The sequence below is a fragment of the Pongo pygmaeus genome, chromosome 2 (assembly GCF_028885625.2).
Source record: "Pongo pygmaeus isolate AG05252 chromosome 2, NHGRI_mPonPyg2-v2.0_pri, whole genome shotgun sequence".
NCBI classification, from domain to species: Eukaryota; Metazoa; Chordata; class Mammalia; order Primates; family Hominidae; genus Pongo; species Pongo pygmaeus.
Window position 1 is genome coordinate 128125866 of NC_085930.1, and position 17869 is coordinate 128143734.

At 35.7% G+C, this 17869-nt stretch overlaps 1 protein-coding gene and 2 pseudogenes across 6 annotated transcripts in view; 1 reads left to right on the plus strand and 2 right to left on the minus strand.

The window, feature by feature from the left end:
• Positions 1–17869, plus strand: part of NGLY1 (N-glycanase 1) — a 64917-nt gene that overhangs the window by 21373 nt on the left and 25675 nt on the right. For all 6 annotated transcript variants that reach the window (XM_054483083.2, XM_054483080.2, XM_054483082.2 and 3 more), the window contains exon 4: positions 11457–11622. In XM_054483083.2, the coding sequence (XP_054339058.1) occupies positions 11457–11622 (166 nt within the window). The remainder of the gene's footprint in view (positions 1–11456; positions 11623–17869) is intronic.
• LOC129034181 (transcription initiation factor TFIID subunit 9B-like) lies at positions 7032–7787 on the minus strand (annotated as a pseudogene).
• Positions 12840–13247, minus strand: LOC129033904 (large ribosomal subunit protein eL32-like; annotated as a pseudogene).

Consider the following 17869-nt stretch of genomic DNA (forward strand, 5'->3'; position numbering starts at 1 on the left):
AAAGTGCTGGATTACAGGTGTGAACCACCGCACCCAGCCCTTTTTTTTTAGTTCTTAACCTTACAATTCAGATATAGTTCCAGGTCTTTAAAATCCTGTCAGTCACCAGAAAACCTCTAAACACTACACTAAAAACAGAATGTCATTCTGTTGGCAAGACACATTCTAGTTTAGAAGAAAATAAACTTTCTCAAAGATGTATGCTATTAGTAGGCTAGTATATATCAATTCTTACTACTCTAGTCCTTCAGACAAAATATCTTCTGTATTAAAGAAGTTGAGAGAAATTAGAATGAATCTTGTTTTTCATAGACAACTCTTGGTTATTCGTGGATCACTGGAATATACATATTTCTTTAAAGTATTTTGTTAATTATGCTTTCATCATTAGTTGCTATACTACAGAATTTGACAGTTTTCTTCTACCTTGCCCATTTTGAGTGGAGATACTGAGAATTAAAATGTACCAAAGTCAGGGAGCCAGAGAGATATTTTTTTAAAGCATTTAACCTGTGTATAAACTAGATAAGTCCTAGTGAACTTAGAAGTTTGTTTTTTTTTTTTTTTTTTTTTTTTTTTGGTTAAAACTATATCAAGTAAAATGTTGACGTATAAGTCAAGGATAGTCACTGATGTTGACGTCTGCCAGTAAGCTTTTAAGATACAAAATACTGGAATATATTGATACTCAATAAATGATGATAGTGGTGGTGATTGTTAGAAAGTTAATCTTGCCACTTTTTCTGGACATTTTATCTTAATAGAATTATATAGTATGTAATCTTTGGTTTCTGGCTCTTTGTGTAACATTTTTGAAGTTCTTCATATTGTAGGATATATCAGTATTTTGTTCCTTTTTATTGTTGAATAATATTCCATTTTAAGGATATGCCATATATTGTTTCCATTCATCAGTTGATGGACATTTAGGTTGTTTCCCATGTTTGCCTATTATGATTAATGCTGCTGTGAACATTCACATACAAATTTTTGTGTAGACATATGTTTTTATTTCTCTTGAGTAGATTCCTAGGAGTGGAACCACTGGGTTGTATGGTAAGTTTATATTTATGTTTTTAAGAAATTACCAAGCTGTTTTTCAAAATTGTACCATTTTACTTTATCATCAGAAATATGTGAGGCTTCCCGTTTCTTAGTATCCTCACCAACCATTGTTACTGTCTTTTTCAGTATACCCATTTTAGTGGTTGTTAAGTAGTATTTCATTTTGGTTTTAATTTGCATTTCCCTAATGACTTAATTGATTTTCAAACTTGCTGTTTGTACATGCTAAGTGTTTAGTGTTCCTAATGGAAGTAACTTTCTGATAATCCTTTATTTTTATACCCATTGCCTTCCAAAAGCAGATTCAAAACAGCAAGGACAATTTTTCAATGACACGGTACCTCAGAATGTTAGAAGCATTGTGTTTCCAGCTTCGCAACTTTATCTAGGTTGAAAATGTGATTCTGAAGTATAATATGCTTAAAATATACATTCAGTACTTTTTACTCAGCTAATCTAAATGTATGCTTTTATTTAGCACATGACTACTTTGAGTATGTATATGAAATTGTTAGGAACTTTTCATCAACTCTTTATCACTCTAGAAATTACTGCCAATTTATATATGGGTATGTGTTTATTTAAACCAATTATCATAATTTGTGATTATTTCATTGAAATTATAAAAGTCATATATTATCAGATAATGATAAATAATAAAAACGAACTAGTTAATTTTAAAACTAATTTTATCTCATAAACCAACAGTAAGGCAATCTCTTAGTCTTAGTCTAGATCTGTGTGCGAGCTTTTTTTTTGTTTTTTTTTTTTGAGATGGAGTTTCACTCGTTGCCCAAGCTGGAGTGCAATGGCGTGATCTCGGCTCACCGCAACTTCTGCCTCCTGGGTTCAAGTGATTCTCCTGCCTCAGCCTCCCTAGTAGCTGGGATTACAGGCATGTGCCACCACGTCTGGCTAATTTTTGTATTTTTAGTAGAAACGGCATTTCTCCATGTTGGTCAGGCTGGTCCCGAACTCCCGACCTCAGGTGATCCGCCCACCTTGGCCTCCCAAAGTGCTGGGTTACAGGCATGAGCCACCGCCCCCGGCCTGTGTGCTAGCTTTGTAAGAGAAGAAACCTATTTGAACATAAGATTTAAACATCCCCTTTCTTTTTCGTGAACCTACCACTCTTAAAAGTTAACTAATACCTGCATGCCCTTTGATAGGGGATTACATTGTGTCCTTATATCAGCATACTTAGTGTCTGTTAAAAATGAAGATATGGTCTGTTTTGACATGAATAACATCATTGTATGGAAAAAAGGTAAACTGAGAATTCCAAAATTAAACAACATATGTTGTCTGTATGTGTGTAATATTTTGATTTTTCTTATTAGAAACATATACACACACATACATATATATGTATGTTCATTTTTTTAAAGGTTTGGAAGGCCATACACAGACATCTTAACCATAATGTACTCTGAGTGATGAAATTATGGGTGCTTTCGTATTATTTATACTATTCAGTATTTTCTGAAATATTTTTTGAAGCAACATGTATTACCTTTATAAATAGAAAAGTTTTTCTTTAAATAAGTTTATTGAAGTCACAAGTTGATTAAAACATATTTAAAATAACAAAATTTTTATGTCTAAAAACAGGTTCTAAATTTTAAAGCCTCAAAATAAAGGGTTGCATAAAATTAAAGAGAGGGCAAGTAGGCTCAAGCCTTGATTTGTTGTGTGTGTGTGTGTGTGTGTTTTTTTAACTAAAGAAGTGAATTTGCTAATCTAACTTCCACTGATTAATTCCCACGATTTGACAAAATTATACACATTGTATTTTTTTTCTTATGAAGTCTTAAATATATCTCATATCAGAAATCAAAATAATTGGAAGTATGATTAGTGAAGAAAAAATCTCTTTGATCTAAAACCAACAGATTTCACATTTTAAACTTCCATTTGTACTCTAAGTAACTTTAGTCTCTCAATTAACTGCTGCCTTATGTAGCATTAGTACATGGTTACCCAGCTGCTGTAATCACCATGTAATCAGCAACCTTCTATTTTTATGACTTAGTTTTTTCAGAGTTGTGCCAATGAATATGTGAAGAAATAAGGCAAGAAAATAAACCTTATTGTTTAAAATATTTTGAGTGCCATTAAAACTACAATGAATGAGGTAATTTCCAGATTGAAAAGAATTAAATTGAAAATAAAAATACTCTGGATGAATTCTTACCTTGTTGGTAAATGAAAGTCTGCATTTAAGAAAAATAAAACGAGACACTATAAGTGCTTCATTTTAATATGAATTCTTTCAAATAAAAATGGAGACATTTCTTTTGTTTGTTTGTTTGTTTTTTCTGTTTCTATACTAATCCTAGTAAAGGAGCATATTTGTTTCCATGGCGAATTCCCCGGACTTGTCATCACCAACTCTACATTTCTTTTGTAAGCTGTTGCACCCATCTCTTCTGTAATGGAGGCAATGTGTCTGCTCTTAATAAAGGCCAGTTGCTCCTCTCTCCCTGTATCCCTTCTCCTCTGTTCACCATGGAATCTCACATGGACATTGCCCCATGTTGGACCAGTTCTTTTCTTGGGGAATCTTCCTAGTGGCATTTAAACCTTGTTCTAGGCCAGTTTTCATTTAAGGTTGTTCCACTGGCATCACATGCAAATTTCTGAACATAATTCCAGGCTGGCTGAATCAAAATGGAAGAGGGGTGAGGTTTGGAATCTACATTTTTACCAAGCAGGTTAATGTTTAAGAGCTTTACCTTTAAGCTCTCCTATCTTAGAAACAAGGCAACACACAAATATCCCTGGTCCTCCATGCCCTGTCTTTTTCACTTCCTCTTCCCAGTACTCATTGTTCCATCTTTATTTCTTATATACTTTTCTAGTGGGTCTCCATACTTTAATTATATGCCCTATCAGTAAAATATTTTTGAGCACATATTGTCAATATATTTTTGTTCATTTGTTTATATGTTATATACATGTTCTACTACAGCAATATACTGTGCACATTATAAAACAATGTAAAGAGGATCTAAATAGTAAATAATATGTTTAATTCAAAAAAATTTATTTATTTTGAGACAGGGTCTCACTTTGTTGCTCAGGCTAGAACGCAGTGGCATGATCACAGCTCACTGCAGCTCTGACATCCTGGGCTCAAATGATCCTCCCACCTCAGCCTGCCAAGTAGCTGGGACTACAGGTGTGTGCCCCAAGCCCAGCTAATTTTTCTTTATTTTTTATAGAGATGAGGGTCTTGCCGTGTTGCTCAGGGTGGTCTGGAACTCCTGGTCTCAAGCAATCCACCTGCCTCAGCTGCCCAAAGTGCTAGGGTTATAGCCATAAGCCACCATGCCCCACCAAAAAAATTATTAATACTATATTATCTAATGAATGTATACAAATCCATATTAAAAATAGTCTTGATAATTTTGAATTTAAGGGGCTTTGTTAGATCTTATTAGATTGTTAGTGATTTTCTTTTTTGCACTAAAATGTAGCCGTTGAAGTGCTTATGCTAAAAAAGCAGATGATGTGTTTGCCTTGCCATTTTCTCTTTGTTAATGTGTGCTTTTATTATTAGTATTAGCCTCAGGGCCTAGAGTTCTTTGTAATCTTTTTAAGCTAGGTTGAGGGTTAATTTAGTTAAAACGATATAATCTGTAATTCCACTTAACCCAGCACATTTGAACTGCACAACTTTGTCACATGACAGCTGCAGAAGTAGGAGTGCGGGTGCCACTGTTAACCCTTTGACTTTATGACATTTTTTTCTCTTACCTCAGGGTAGCTTTTCCAGTCTGTGAGGGAGGCAATGTTAATTCAGATAGTAAATATTATTATAACTTAATTGTTTTACTTGTCAGACAAAATATAAATAGAAATTCTCATACTTTCTGTCCATATCCTCGTGGACCTTCTCGTACAGCTCCTTTGGTACAGCTTAGCCAGCCCACTGTTGCACAGCACTTGTATGACTCAGTCTCTTGCAAATTGTTTTCCTTATTAATGCTATTGTTAGACTGTATTCTTACTACGATCAGTGATTGCCATGTTCCCAAATTTAATTGACTTTTTTCAGTTGTTTTTTACCATTCGGTAGTCTTTTTTCTTTTAAGCTCAAATTATTATTAATAACCTTGGAACAAATACATTAGTATTTCCTTATAGTCATATAGTATTGTACAGTTTTGAAAGAACTTTCACGTATACCAATCGAACCCTTACAACAGCCCTGTGAGGTAGGCAGGGTAGGTGTTATTTTCCTACTACTATTGAGAGCAAGGCTAAGAGGTGAAGTAAGGTCACACAGTTGGTGAATGATGGAGCTAGGACTAGAACCTAGGCCTTTTGACTTGCTGCCTCCCTGAGAACATTCAAGTAATGATATCCTATGTTATATAACAAATATTTATCTCCTATGAAGTTGATCAGGTCTATTTTTATACATTTTACCTGTTTTTCTATTACCTTTCCCTAGTATCAAAAAACTCTAAAACTGATGAGACATTTGAGACATTTCTTCTCTGTTACTGGACTTTTTCTTAGATATATCAAGCACTATCCTAAGATGAAAATTCTGTTTGAGGATCGTTGGCTATAAATTCTAAATTATGATATGAACATCTATTTTACAAAAGTCTGCAAATATATGTTGAACTTAAGAAAAATAAAACAAGTATGTTTATTTTCTCAAAAGCTTTGCCATCTTTCCCAGTATGACTTTAAGATTTGTATAAGAGGAAAACAGGGAAAGTGTTCAGCAATATTACAGTATTATTGGGAAACCAATGCAGAGTGCACATAAATGCAAGTCACATCACGTCACACTAGTTTGTTTTCTTTGTTGGCCTTTTAGAGGATGGAGAACCATTAGTGTCTTACTTTCAGGTTTGATCCCATCTTATATGTGATATCCTCAGCAACTAGCTAAAAATGTAATCTGAATTATACCAATTGGAGGACTTAAGCAGCAATGATCAAAACATATATGTATGTGGTAAAAGGGAAGGAAGAAAACACTTGTTCTTCATTGGTTTTGCCTAGGTCCAGTGTAATTACTTATCAAAAGAAATTTTAACCTATAGCATCTCTGTTAAATTTAGAAATGTGAAATATGTTAGAGTTATCAACTTGAAATACAAGACTAAAACTGTAACTGACCCAAAACTACCTGTCAAAAGCACAGAAAGCTCAACAGGCATAAAAACTAAGGAGTAGAACCCAACTGTTCTGACATAGAGTGAAAAACAGCAAATGCAAACCATCAGGTTAAAGTGAATCACAAAACATTAGGCATGTAGAGAATGTTTTAAAAAATGAAAATGACACTGAGCTGTATTACCAGGAATGATATTTTTTAAATTCCAGGTATGGCCTTTTACATTTAAGAACAATAGAGAGAAACAAGCCTATGGGGTAGGTGCAGAAAATGAATGGGATTTAGAAAGGGAGTTCAGTTGGGGAATTAAGGAAGGCCAGGAAACAAATACATTCAAAATGGATTTAGAATCTCTCCTCTAAATCCACTCTTTCCAAAAATGTTTCCTAAATTGAGAGATTTGGTAAAAATAAAAAAGCTAGTGACAACAAAAGTGGCTATATTACCTTATAAAATAAAGTAGTATTTAAATGTAGATTAGAAATTATGCTGTAAAAGATAAATCTGCTGACCAGGCTGTAGAACCTGAAACTTAGGTGCTGCTGTCAGTGATAGAAGGCAGAAAAGTGTCTCAAAAACAGAATTGCCATATAAGGACTCAACATTAATGAAACTATTAAGAAACAAGTACTTAACTGTTTGTAATTGAAGCCTAATGAAAAGCACATTTTGTATGTTTACTAAAGAGATCTAACAGTTTTAACTAATATGAAAAATACTACAGTCTTTTAAGGTAAAACGAGAAGATCTAGAATATTCTAGTTCAGTATGTTGGGCTCAAAACCAGCTTTCCTTTTGAAATGCATCTAGACTAGACTATAATTCCTTACGTAGTATCATTGTCATCATCATCTTCCTGTTTTTCTCTTCAGTGGGTTTGCTTCATTGGCTGTGTTCTATGACGAAACCATATTGGTGGTAATAAGAATATTTTTGGGCCCAGTCATTGAGGGATTAGTTGGAACATTTTGAACTGCAGTTGTTGCAGGAACTGGTTTGACAGGTGTGGACTGAGAAGGTGGAATCTGCACTGTTAAATTTTTGGCTTGTCACTGACATTGGAGTTGAAACTTTTTTTAGGACAGACACTGTTTGTGGGGTCACTATAGTAGGAGTGGTAGGTTTGCTACTAACAGCACCAACAGTTAATGGTGGAACTAGCCTCCCTTGGTTAGGTCCCTTTTTAATTAAGGACTTCAGCCTATAGTTTGGAGCTGTTAAGCAGTATCTATCAGGTGGGAGTCTAGGTCCTGCATATGGCTTAATCAGTGGCAAAGGGGTTTGATTTTTCTGCCTTGCAACATCCAGTAAGAAACCTCTTGGGGGAAGAGAGGTAAAAGATCAGCACGACACTGGATTGCCAGTCTCATATGATCTGCATCAACATGAGGTTTCTTAGCATGGCTCAAATAAATTTTTGCATCATCCAGAATTGTAGTCACATTTCGGAAAGCAAATTCCAAAATCTGATTTATAACCTTTGGTTTGTAGGCTGTGATTCATCCATATCCTTCAAGATCTCTGCCATCACCAAGGCATTCCTAGGAGCGTTCTTGGGAAGTGCCATCTTGCCCGATTCCATGTTATCCAGCCACTCGTTATCCAGAGAGAGAGCCTATTGGTAGTCTTTAACTTAGTTGATCATTTCATAGTTTTTCTCCTGCTGCAAGTGGTTCAAGTGCTGACCCAGTTGCTCATATCCAAAAAAAAAAACCCATGAATCATCTCTAATGTGTTGTTTTCCTTTTCCAAATACTCTTGACTTCATAGTACAGTCACCAAAACTTATTGATTTTATTTCCTAATAAAGTCTTTTCATATCCATTCGCTTTTTTTTTTCCTACCAGTTGTAAAACTACCCTAATTTAAGCCACCAGCTCTCTTGGAGTTCTGCAGTAGTCCGCCATGGGGTCTTCTGATGCCTGCTTTCTCTACATAGTGGCTAACGTGATATTCTGAAAACAGATCAGATCGTTTTACTCTTCTTGCTTAAGTCTCTTTAATGGCTTATCATTGCAATGAAAAGCGACCAGAAAGATCTTTATCTCTCCACCGCTTTCCCCTTAATTGTCTGGGTACTAAACACTGATCTCTCTGATCCTTCAAAATATGCTAAGCAATCCCCAGCTACCTTTGTGCTGTTCCTTCTGACAGGAATGGTCTTTTCCTTCCCTTTTTGTTAGCTTCTTCTCATCCTTCCTATTGTGCCACAAAGAAGTTCAGGTTCAAGGACCTTGTTGTAAAGTCTCATTTTATGCTATATGTTTGCTTAATAATATTTATCCCTGTGATTAATTTTTAACCATTATATCCCCAGCACCTAGCAAATAAAGGATAAAATTTGAGTAAATGAACATTGTTTATCAGTATTTGTTTGTTTTTGTATCCATAGACTACTTGATTTTTGAGGGTAATGCCCATATCTATTTTGGTCTCCATTGTTTTTCCAGTATCTAACACATTCACACACAGACAAATATTTTTGAGTTACTGTGCTGGGTCTGTCATTATTTGTTTAAGACCTTTTCCCTATAGACCTTAAATTGATCATGTCTGTCTTGTGCACCCATTCCAGTGCTTAATACAGTGCCTGACATGTAAGTATTTGGTAATGGTTTTTTGTTGTTGTTATCGACCTGTCTCTACTTTGCAATATGCACATTTAACCCATTCACATTTATTCTAATTGCTAATATGTTTAAACTTATTTCTGATATTTTGTGTTGTCTATGTTCTTGCTTTTTTTTTTCTTTTCTCCCTGTTTTGTTTAGATCAAATTGTTTTCTATAATAGGTTTATTCCTTTAAGAGTTAGGAAGTTAAATATAATCTTTTTAGTCTTTTAATTATTGACCTGAAATCTGTAATGCAAGTTTTTAATTTTATATTTTTCTACCAACATCTTACCATAAGACAAGAACCTCTGTTCTGCTCCCTTCCTTGCTACCTTTCTTATGAAAAATTGAGATTTTGCTTTCCAATTGTGATTATCTATACCAATCGAAACTTGTACTGGTGCTTTTATTTAGCTCCTACTCCCAAGTATGTATTTATTTTTAAAAATTTATGTAAGCTATATTTTTTTTTGGCTATAATAACTTTACTAATAATTCTTTTAGATAGGATTTGAGAGTGATATACTTTCTGTATTGTTACATATCAGGAAATGTATTTATTTTGCACCTGTACATGATTAGTTTGACTGGGAGTGAATTGTGTTCCTAATCATTTTCCCTCAGATTTTCAAAAAAAATTGCTTCATTGTTTCCAATGAAATATCTGACATCAAATAATTTTTTCTTTGCATGTAATGTTTCTTCTTACTTGAAGACTCTTAGGATTTTGTTTTTAGCCTTGCTATCGTAAAATGTCACCATTATATGCTTAGCATTTGTTTTTGTTTTGTTTTCCATACATACTAGCTCTTCAGCTATGAGAAATTTATTTCTGTTATTTTTTTGAGCAGTTGCCTTCTTCCATTGTTTTTACTGTCTTTCTGGAATTTCCCTTAACTGGATGTGAGAAGATTTGGATTTATCCTCAATGTCTATTTGTTCTTTTTATCCTCATTCTCAGAAAATGCCTTTGGTTACTAATTGACTGATCACTCTTTAGCCATGTTTATTCTACCGTTTGACACCATCTATGCTTTCTTCTTTATTTTATATTATTTATTTTATATTACTTATTAATTTATTTTTGAGACTACATTGCCCAGGCTGGAGTGCAGTAGGGCAATCACAGCTCACTGCAGCTTTGACCTCCTGGGCTCAAGCGATCTTCCCACCTTAGCCTCCTGAGTAGCTGGGACTACAGGCACACAACACTATGCCTGACTACTTAATTTTTTTTTTTTTTTTTTTAAGAGATAGGATCTTACTCTATTACCCAGGTTGGCCTAGAACTCCCGACTCAAGTAATCCTCCCACCTTGGCCTCCCAAAGTGCCTGGCTTCTTCTTTATTTTAATGTTTAAATTTTTATATCTAGCCGGGCGTGGTGGCTCACGCCTGTAATCCTAGCACTTTGGGAGGCTGAGGTGGGCGGGTCACAAGGTCAGGAGTTCGAGACCAGCCTGGCCAGTATGGTGAAACCCCATCTCTACTAAAAATACAAAAATTAGCTGGGCATGGTGGTGGCACCTGTGCTCCCAGCTACTCGGGAAGCTGAGGCAGGAGAATCACTTGAACCCAGGAGGCAGAGGTTGCAGCGAGTCAGGATCTCACCACTGCACTCCAGCCTGGGCAACACAGTGAGACTCGGTCTCAAAAAAATAAGAAGAAGAAATAAATAAATAAATAAAATTTTTATGTCCAAGATCTATAGTTGAGTCTGTCGCTGAATATAGTATACTATTGAAACTTTTTAAAGTTTTTTCTGTATTTGCTGTCATTGCTACAGGATTAGTTCTTCTGATACTGATTCTCATACAACTCCCCCACAGTTGTTGTAGAGCCATATGTATTTGAGAGGTCTTGCCAGCTTGTCTGTGAATACTGCATTTGCTTCTAACAGCTGTGGAGAAGGGCAGTACATGCTGCACAATGGGATGTGCCAGTGGCAACAGTTCTGAGCTTGGTTACTCCCCTTTCCTTTTGTGACTCTAAGCATGCACACTCACTGCTCAGAGGCAGACCTCTTTGTTGATGAGGTGACAAGGAGGGAGAAGCCAAAATAATTAGCTGTTCCTCCAGAGTCCAACCACTCTTCCTAATGCTTGCTCTGAGGACACTTCCTATTCTGTAGATCCTGTGGCTTCTCTGCCCTTGGGATTATTTTGGAAACTTTTTTTACTTTTCATCACCATCCTCTCTGGAGGTTTCTTCCTTTAGTCCTTTCATATTTGCCTTTTCTCTTTCAGGAATTTCTCAAAATTCCTGATTCTTTAAAAGCACACCTCTTTTGCTACTGCTGTACATTACAGGGATTTAAAGTGGAAGGGGCCATTAGATGCATAGATCAGAGCTCGGTATTGATCCATGCTTGTATTCAAGAATTCTGCATATCCTTATTTAAATATATCCTTAATAGTATATACAAAGGGAAAAAAATAGATAGATCTTAGGCTCTGACACAAATGTGGCTGTCTCCTAATACTAATGTTATGAAGTTTATGGGTATAATTATTATATTTAAGTGAATCCATACATTCCCTTATATCTGTACAATCATAAAACCACAGTGTTTTTTAATTATATATTATTTTGGTAGCATATAGTGAAAAGTTAATTTCAGTTTTTTTTTTCCTATTAGGTTACTGCTGATTCAGCCATTCTAGAAGTTCTTCAGTCCAACATTCAGCATGTGCTGGTCTATGAAAATCCTGCTCTTCAGGAGAAAGCGTTGGCTTGTATTCCAGTCCAAGAACTAAAAAGGAAATCACAAGAAAAGTTATCAAGAGCTAGAAAATTGGATAAAGGTAGTAGCTTTACATAATCATTTATTGCTAAATGTAAATCATTGCTAAATAAACAGAAAATACTGAAATACAACTGACCCTTGAAAACATGGGTTTGAACTGCATGGGTCCACTTATATGTGGATTCTTGTAAACCAAATGTGGATTCACAGGACGCAAAACCCATATACAGAGGGTCAACTCTTTATATACATGGGTTCTGCAGGGCTGACTGTGAGACATGAGTATGTGTGGATTCTGGTATAGGTGGAGGTCCTGGAACCAATCCCCAGCATATACCCAGGGACAGTTGTAGTGCCTTTTGCTCTTATACATTGTTTTACAGTGTTATACATTATAAACACTTAACCTATTTCAATTTGAATTTTTAAGAAGTACAATAATAGTATAATTTTATTGCATATATATACCTCATGGGCACATATCACCTTTTCTTTTAAATTTTTTAATTGAGGTAAAATACATATAACAAAATTTACCATCTTACCCATTTTTAAGTGTACATTTCAGTGTTATTAAATATAGTCATAATGTTGTTCAGCCATTACTACCATCTATAGCTTTTTTATCTTGTAAAACCGAAACTATACTCATTAAATAATAATCTTTTCCCAGCTTCCAGCAATGACTATTCTACTTTGTCGCTGTGATTTTGACTATTCTCCCTTATATAAGTGGAATCATACAGTATTTGTCTTTTGGTGACTGGTTTATTTCACTTAGCATAAGGAACCTCAAGGTTCATCCAGTGATATGGTTTGGCTCTGTGTCCCCACCCAACTCTCACCTTGAATTGTAATCCTTATAATCCCCATGTGTCAAGGGTGGGACCAGTTAGAGGTAATTGAATCATGGGGGTGGTTTCCCCGATGCTGCTCTCATAATAATGAGTGAGTTCCAGGAGATCTGATGGTTTTATAAGCATGTGGCATTTCCCCTGCTTGCACTCATTCTCTCTCCTGCTGCCCTGTGAAAAGGTGCCTTCTGCCATGATTGTAAGTTTTGGGAGGCCTCCCCAGCCATGTGGAACTGTGAGTCAATTAAACCTCTTCTTTATAAATTACCCAGTTGCAGGTATTTCATCATAGCAGCATAAGAACAAACTGGTACATCTAGGTTGTAACATATTGCAGAATTTCCTTCCTTTTTTTTTTTTTTTTTTTTTTTTTTGCAGTTTTTACAGTTTTATTTAAACACAAAACATGCACATGAGCTGTCTACTCATTTTCTTATCTGTGCAGCCTGGCATTGGGGTTGGTGACTCTGATGGCCAGCTGGGTGGCTCTTTCCACGATGGCTTTGCAGTTCTTGGAGGAAACATTGTGAGCAATCTCAGCACAGTAAGATTTGTTGCACATCAGCAGCACTTCGAGCTCCTTGATCTTGTGGACCAGGAACTTCTGGAAGCCACTGGGCAGCATGTGCTTTGTTTTTTTGTTGCTCCCATAACTAATGTTGGGCATCAAGATCTGGCCCTTGAACCTTCTATGAACCCTGTTGTCAGTACCTCTGGGTTTCCGCCAGTTACACTTAATTTTGACTTATCGGTCAGACTGGTGCCGGATGAACTTCTTGGTTCTCTTTTTGATGATCTTGGGCTTCACAAGGGGTCTGAGGGCGGCCATGATGCTGAAGAGGAGATGGCTGCCACCTCTGTAGGCAGTGCTGAGGAGGGGAGAGCTTCTTTCCTTTTTAAGGTGAATAATATCCTGTTTATGTATATATCACATTTTGCATATCCATTTATTCATTCATTCATGGATACTTGGGTTGTTTCAATATTTTTGCTATTGTGAATAATGTTGCTCTGAACATGGGTGTTTAAATACTTTAGTCTGAAATCCTGGTTTCAGTTATTTTTGGTATACACCCAGAAGTGAAACTGCTGGATCTTACGGCAATTCTATTTTTAATTTTTTGAGGAACCACCGTACTGTTTTCCACAGTGACTGTATCATTTTACATTCCTGCTAACAGTGCACAAGTGTTCTAATTTCCCCTGTTTTTACCAACACTTATTATTTTCTGATTTTTCAGTAGTAGCCATGCTAATGGGGATGAAGTGGTATGTCACTGTAGTTTTGATTTGCATTTTCCTAATTCATGATATTGAGCATTTTTTTCATGTGCTTATTGGTCATTTGAATATCTTCTTTGGAGAAATGTTTATTCAAGTCTTTTGAACATTCTTTTTAAAAACTTTTTTTTTTACCTGAATGTGTATTTGCAGTTTAATCATTGGTATGTGAATATTTTTAGGTAAAGTAGAACTGTAGCCCACAGAATATATGATAGCATCATTAGTGAATTTAAATTAGTGAATTTTAATGTGAATCTAACAGAAACCATATTCAGAATTAATCCATATGAATAGACCATTGACTAACTCTTATGAATAGAGAGACATTATTTATTGATTAAGAGTAGGTTTTGGAGTCAACTATCTTTGTATAAATTCAGCTCTGCTACTTCCTGTGCATCACTGAGCAAGTAATTTAATCTGTATGACTCAGTTTCTTCATGTAGAAATAAGAATGATAATTTTTAGAAATAAATAATACATGTAAAAGCTGGACATGATGTATTGGATAATAGGAACTGAGGTAAACAGGCCTTTCATGTAAGGTTTTATGCTAATCTAGCTAGGAGTTAATCTAACTAGAGTTGTTTTCATGTTTGCTTTAGCCGTAGGTATCAGAGGCTTCAAATTCCTCCACAGTTCTTGTCATCTCCCCCATTGTCTTTAGGCTTCCCTAAGAACTCCTCCTTAGAGTCTGCATTTATCCTGCTTGGTGTTCATTTAGTTGTAATCCATTGTTATTATACTGGAGCCCTATTGGTGTGATGGTAAGATATCAAGGAGAAGGTTCTATAATCTTTTGATTAAATCTCAGTATTTTAGTGGGCCTGTATCTCTGGGCCTGTGCCTTTCACAAGTGTTTGTTAGCCTTTTTACCCCCATAGGTGAGACAGGAAGGCTACAAGGGGCTGGAGTCAGGGAAATATATGTCCTTCCCCCAGTTCAGAGAAGACTCTGGTAAAATCTTTTTTCCTGGAGAGGCCTTAATTGTGAAGAACACTCTAGGTATACCTCACAATTCTTACTCTTCCCGTCTTTTCTAGAGCCACAAAGGATTCTTCTTGGTTCTTCATTGTGAAAACCTGGTGGGCTTCCTGCAGACAAAATGCACAGAAGTGTGGGGACCTCTCCCAAGACTGAATTTCTTACTCCCAAGCTAGTCCATACTCAGCTTCCAGCAGTTTGTCAAAATTGCTATTTAAATGTCCTTACCAGTTTATGGCTCTAGTGACTTCTGTTCCATGTAAGCAGATTTTGGCTGTGATTCTCTATATTTGTCTATCTTTTTGGATTTTGGGGTGATAGTTCACTCTGTGACCTCAGTTCTCTGATGGGTCCAAGAAAAGTCACTGATTTCAGTTGAGCTTTTTATTGTTTTAAAGGTGGGAGTATTGACCTCTGCTTGATAGAAACTGGAAGCTGAAACCAGAAATCCCTCTGAAGGCTTAACTATGTGTGTCTCTTCCTTTTTTAACCATTTGATCAATTTGCACATATGTCATTTATATATTTTGCTACCCATTGTATTTTGGTAATTTTTGTTTTTTTAAAACTATTATACTATGCCATTTTTAAATTTTAAATTTTTAATTTTTAATGACTGGCTTGGGCCTTAGATTTACTTCTGCTACAAGCCTGCTAACCTTAAGACAGTTGTTCTCTTCTTGTATTAACAGTTTTTTTCCTGTGTGTACAATAAGAATGCTTATTAATATGTGATTATATAGGCCCTGTCCAGCTTCAAAGTACTGTGGTCCTTTATATGATGACTTATAGAAATGCCTGTTTATCAGGTACTTACTGAACATGTTTTGGGTTTGAGTCATCGGGCTGTGCCCTGCAGGGGAGAGACAGGATAATAATATAGCCTTGCCTTAAGAAGCAGCTGAATAGAAGATGAGAATTCAAATATACAGATCAACTGAGTGTAAAGCAGAGTCCAACAAATGTAATGTATGAAGTATAATTTTTAAAACATTATGTTGTAGACCAGCCTGGCCAACATGGTGAAACCCCGTCTGTACTAAAAATACAAAAATTAGCCGGGCTAATTTGCAGTTGCAGATGCCCATAATCCCAGCTACTCGGGAGTCTGAGGCAGGAGAATCGCTTGAAACCGGAAGGCGGAGGTTGCAGTGAGTGGAGATTGCGCCACTGCACTGCAGCCTGGGCAAAAGAGCGAAACTCCGTCTCAAAAAATAAAAAATAAAAAAAACCATTATGTTGCTAAATGAGTAAACTTCAGTGAGAAATAGCATAGAGACAGAATGCTCCTGTTTGTGTCCATCATATTTTCTCTCTCTAGGCAAATAACCAGGAAATTGCTCAAGGAGCAAAAATCTACAATAAAGAGCATTAGTTAGGTGAATGTTATGTTTATCCTGATGCATTTGTCCACCTGTCCTCACAGTGGGAATGGTCTTATCAGTGGACCAAGAATCCTTCAAGTCCATTAGCTAAGACTTAAAGTCCATTTCCCATAAAAATCTGCTGATGTTCCCTGCTAACATTTGCTCCAGCATTTTTTCTTTCTAATTATAAAGATAATACAGGGGTTGTAGAAAATTTGGAAAATAGGGAGAAGATAAACTATCAATAACTTCAAATAACTTCATCACATTGGAGTATGTGTATTTAAGATCTGTGTATGCTTTCACACTTAAAAAGTTTTAATTAAAATAGGAAAGAAATGACACAGCAGATTAGTAGTGAAAATTATGAAAATCAGTAAAAGATTTTTTTTTAAGGGCATGAAGGATGAGTGGGATTTATAAAATATGTCAAAATACATACTAAGGGATTGGGGATTTTCTTCCAAGTGTAGTGATTAACATGCGTAGAGGCAGAGAAGGACAGGCTCTATTTGGGAATAATGAATAATACAGTTAGACTGTGTGTAGGGTAGGGTTTATATAAAGCAGTGGAAGATCAAGTAGGCTGAAACCATATTTTGGTTGACATTGAATTTCGGACAGAGCAGTGTATGTATACTGAGTTCATTTTTAATGTTTTCAAAAAAAATTAGCAGTAAAATGAAACAAAGCATATCTCTAATAAGGTTTGAAATAGTAAAGACCAAAGAAATTCAAAGGAAACACATGCCTTGGCCAAAAGACTAATGTTATATTGTGACTATAATTGAACATATAGCAGAAATGTTACAGAACCTTATTCATCAGAAAGCAGAAAATAATTTCTCAGGTGTTCTTGAATGGGTAATTCAGCAGGATTGACTACTGAAACTTTGAGTGAGTGACATCAGACTGTATTTAAGGAAGATTAATCTAGTAATAACTTGTGAAATGAATTAAAATCAAAAGAGTACAAGGAGAGAAAAATTAAAACACAATAGTAATCTGATTTACATAAGGGGGATAAGAGGGTAAACAGGGTTGAGATTACAAGGGAGAAGATGGATGTGAAAGTTGTTGGGGTTATAGAATATGTGGAATTTGCAGTCGATAGGATAAGGCATCATGTATATATAAGGAAGATGTCAAAGATGACTGGGTAACTTTGAATCTAGGCAACTAGGAAATTAAAGAAGTCAGTAGAAACAGGTTTTAAAGGGAAAGGAAGAGTGAGTTGAGGTGCCTACTATCTGGACTGCCAAGTGAAAACACAGGCCTGGAAATTCGATAAGAAGTCAAGCCTTGAAATACACTTTAGGATGATAAGTAAAGCCATGCAGGTAAATGAGATTGCTAAAATTGAGAGGACAGGGTGGAGAGGTAGGATTACAGAGGTTCTAGAAAACAGTGTAGCACTAGCTACATGTAGATATTTACATTTAAATTAAATTAAATGAGATGAAAAATCAAGTTCTTCAGTCACATTCAGCACATTTCAGCTACTCAGTAACCACAAGTGGTTAGTGACAACCCTACTGGACAGTAGGAACAGGAATTATTTCCATTATTGCTGAAAATTCTATTGGATGGCGATATTTTAGAAACACAGCAGGATATGGGAAGAGGAAGAGTAACAAATGAAGGAAACTTAAACATATAGTGAAATAAGTGGTATGGTAGGCATAATGAGTATATCAATTAGGATTAGGTTGTGCTATGAGTAAAATGACTAGTGGCTTAGAGATTATTTTCTCATGTAAGAAATTATGGAGGTAGTCAGTCTGGAGCTAATGGTGAGCTATCATCAGAGACCTAG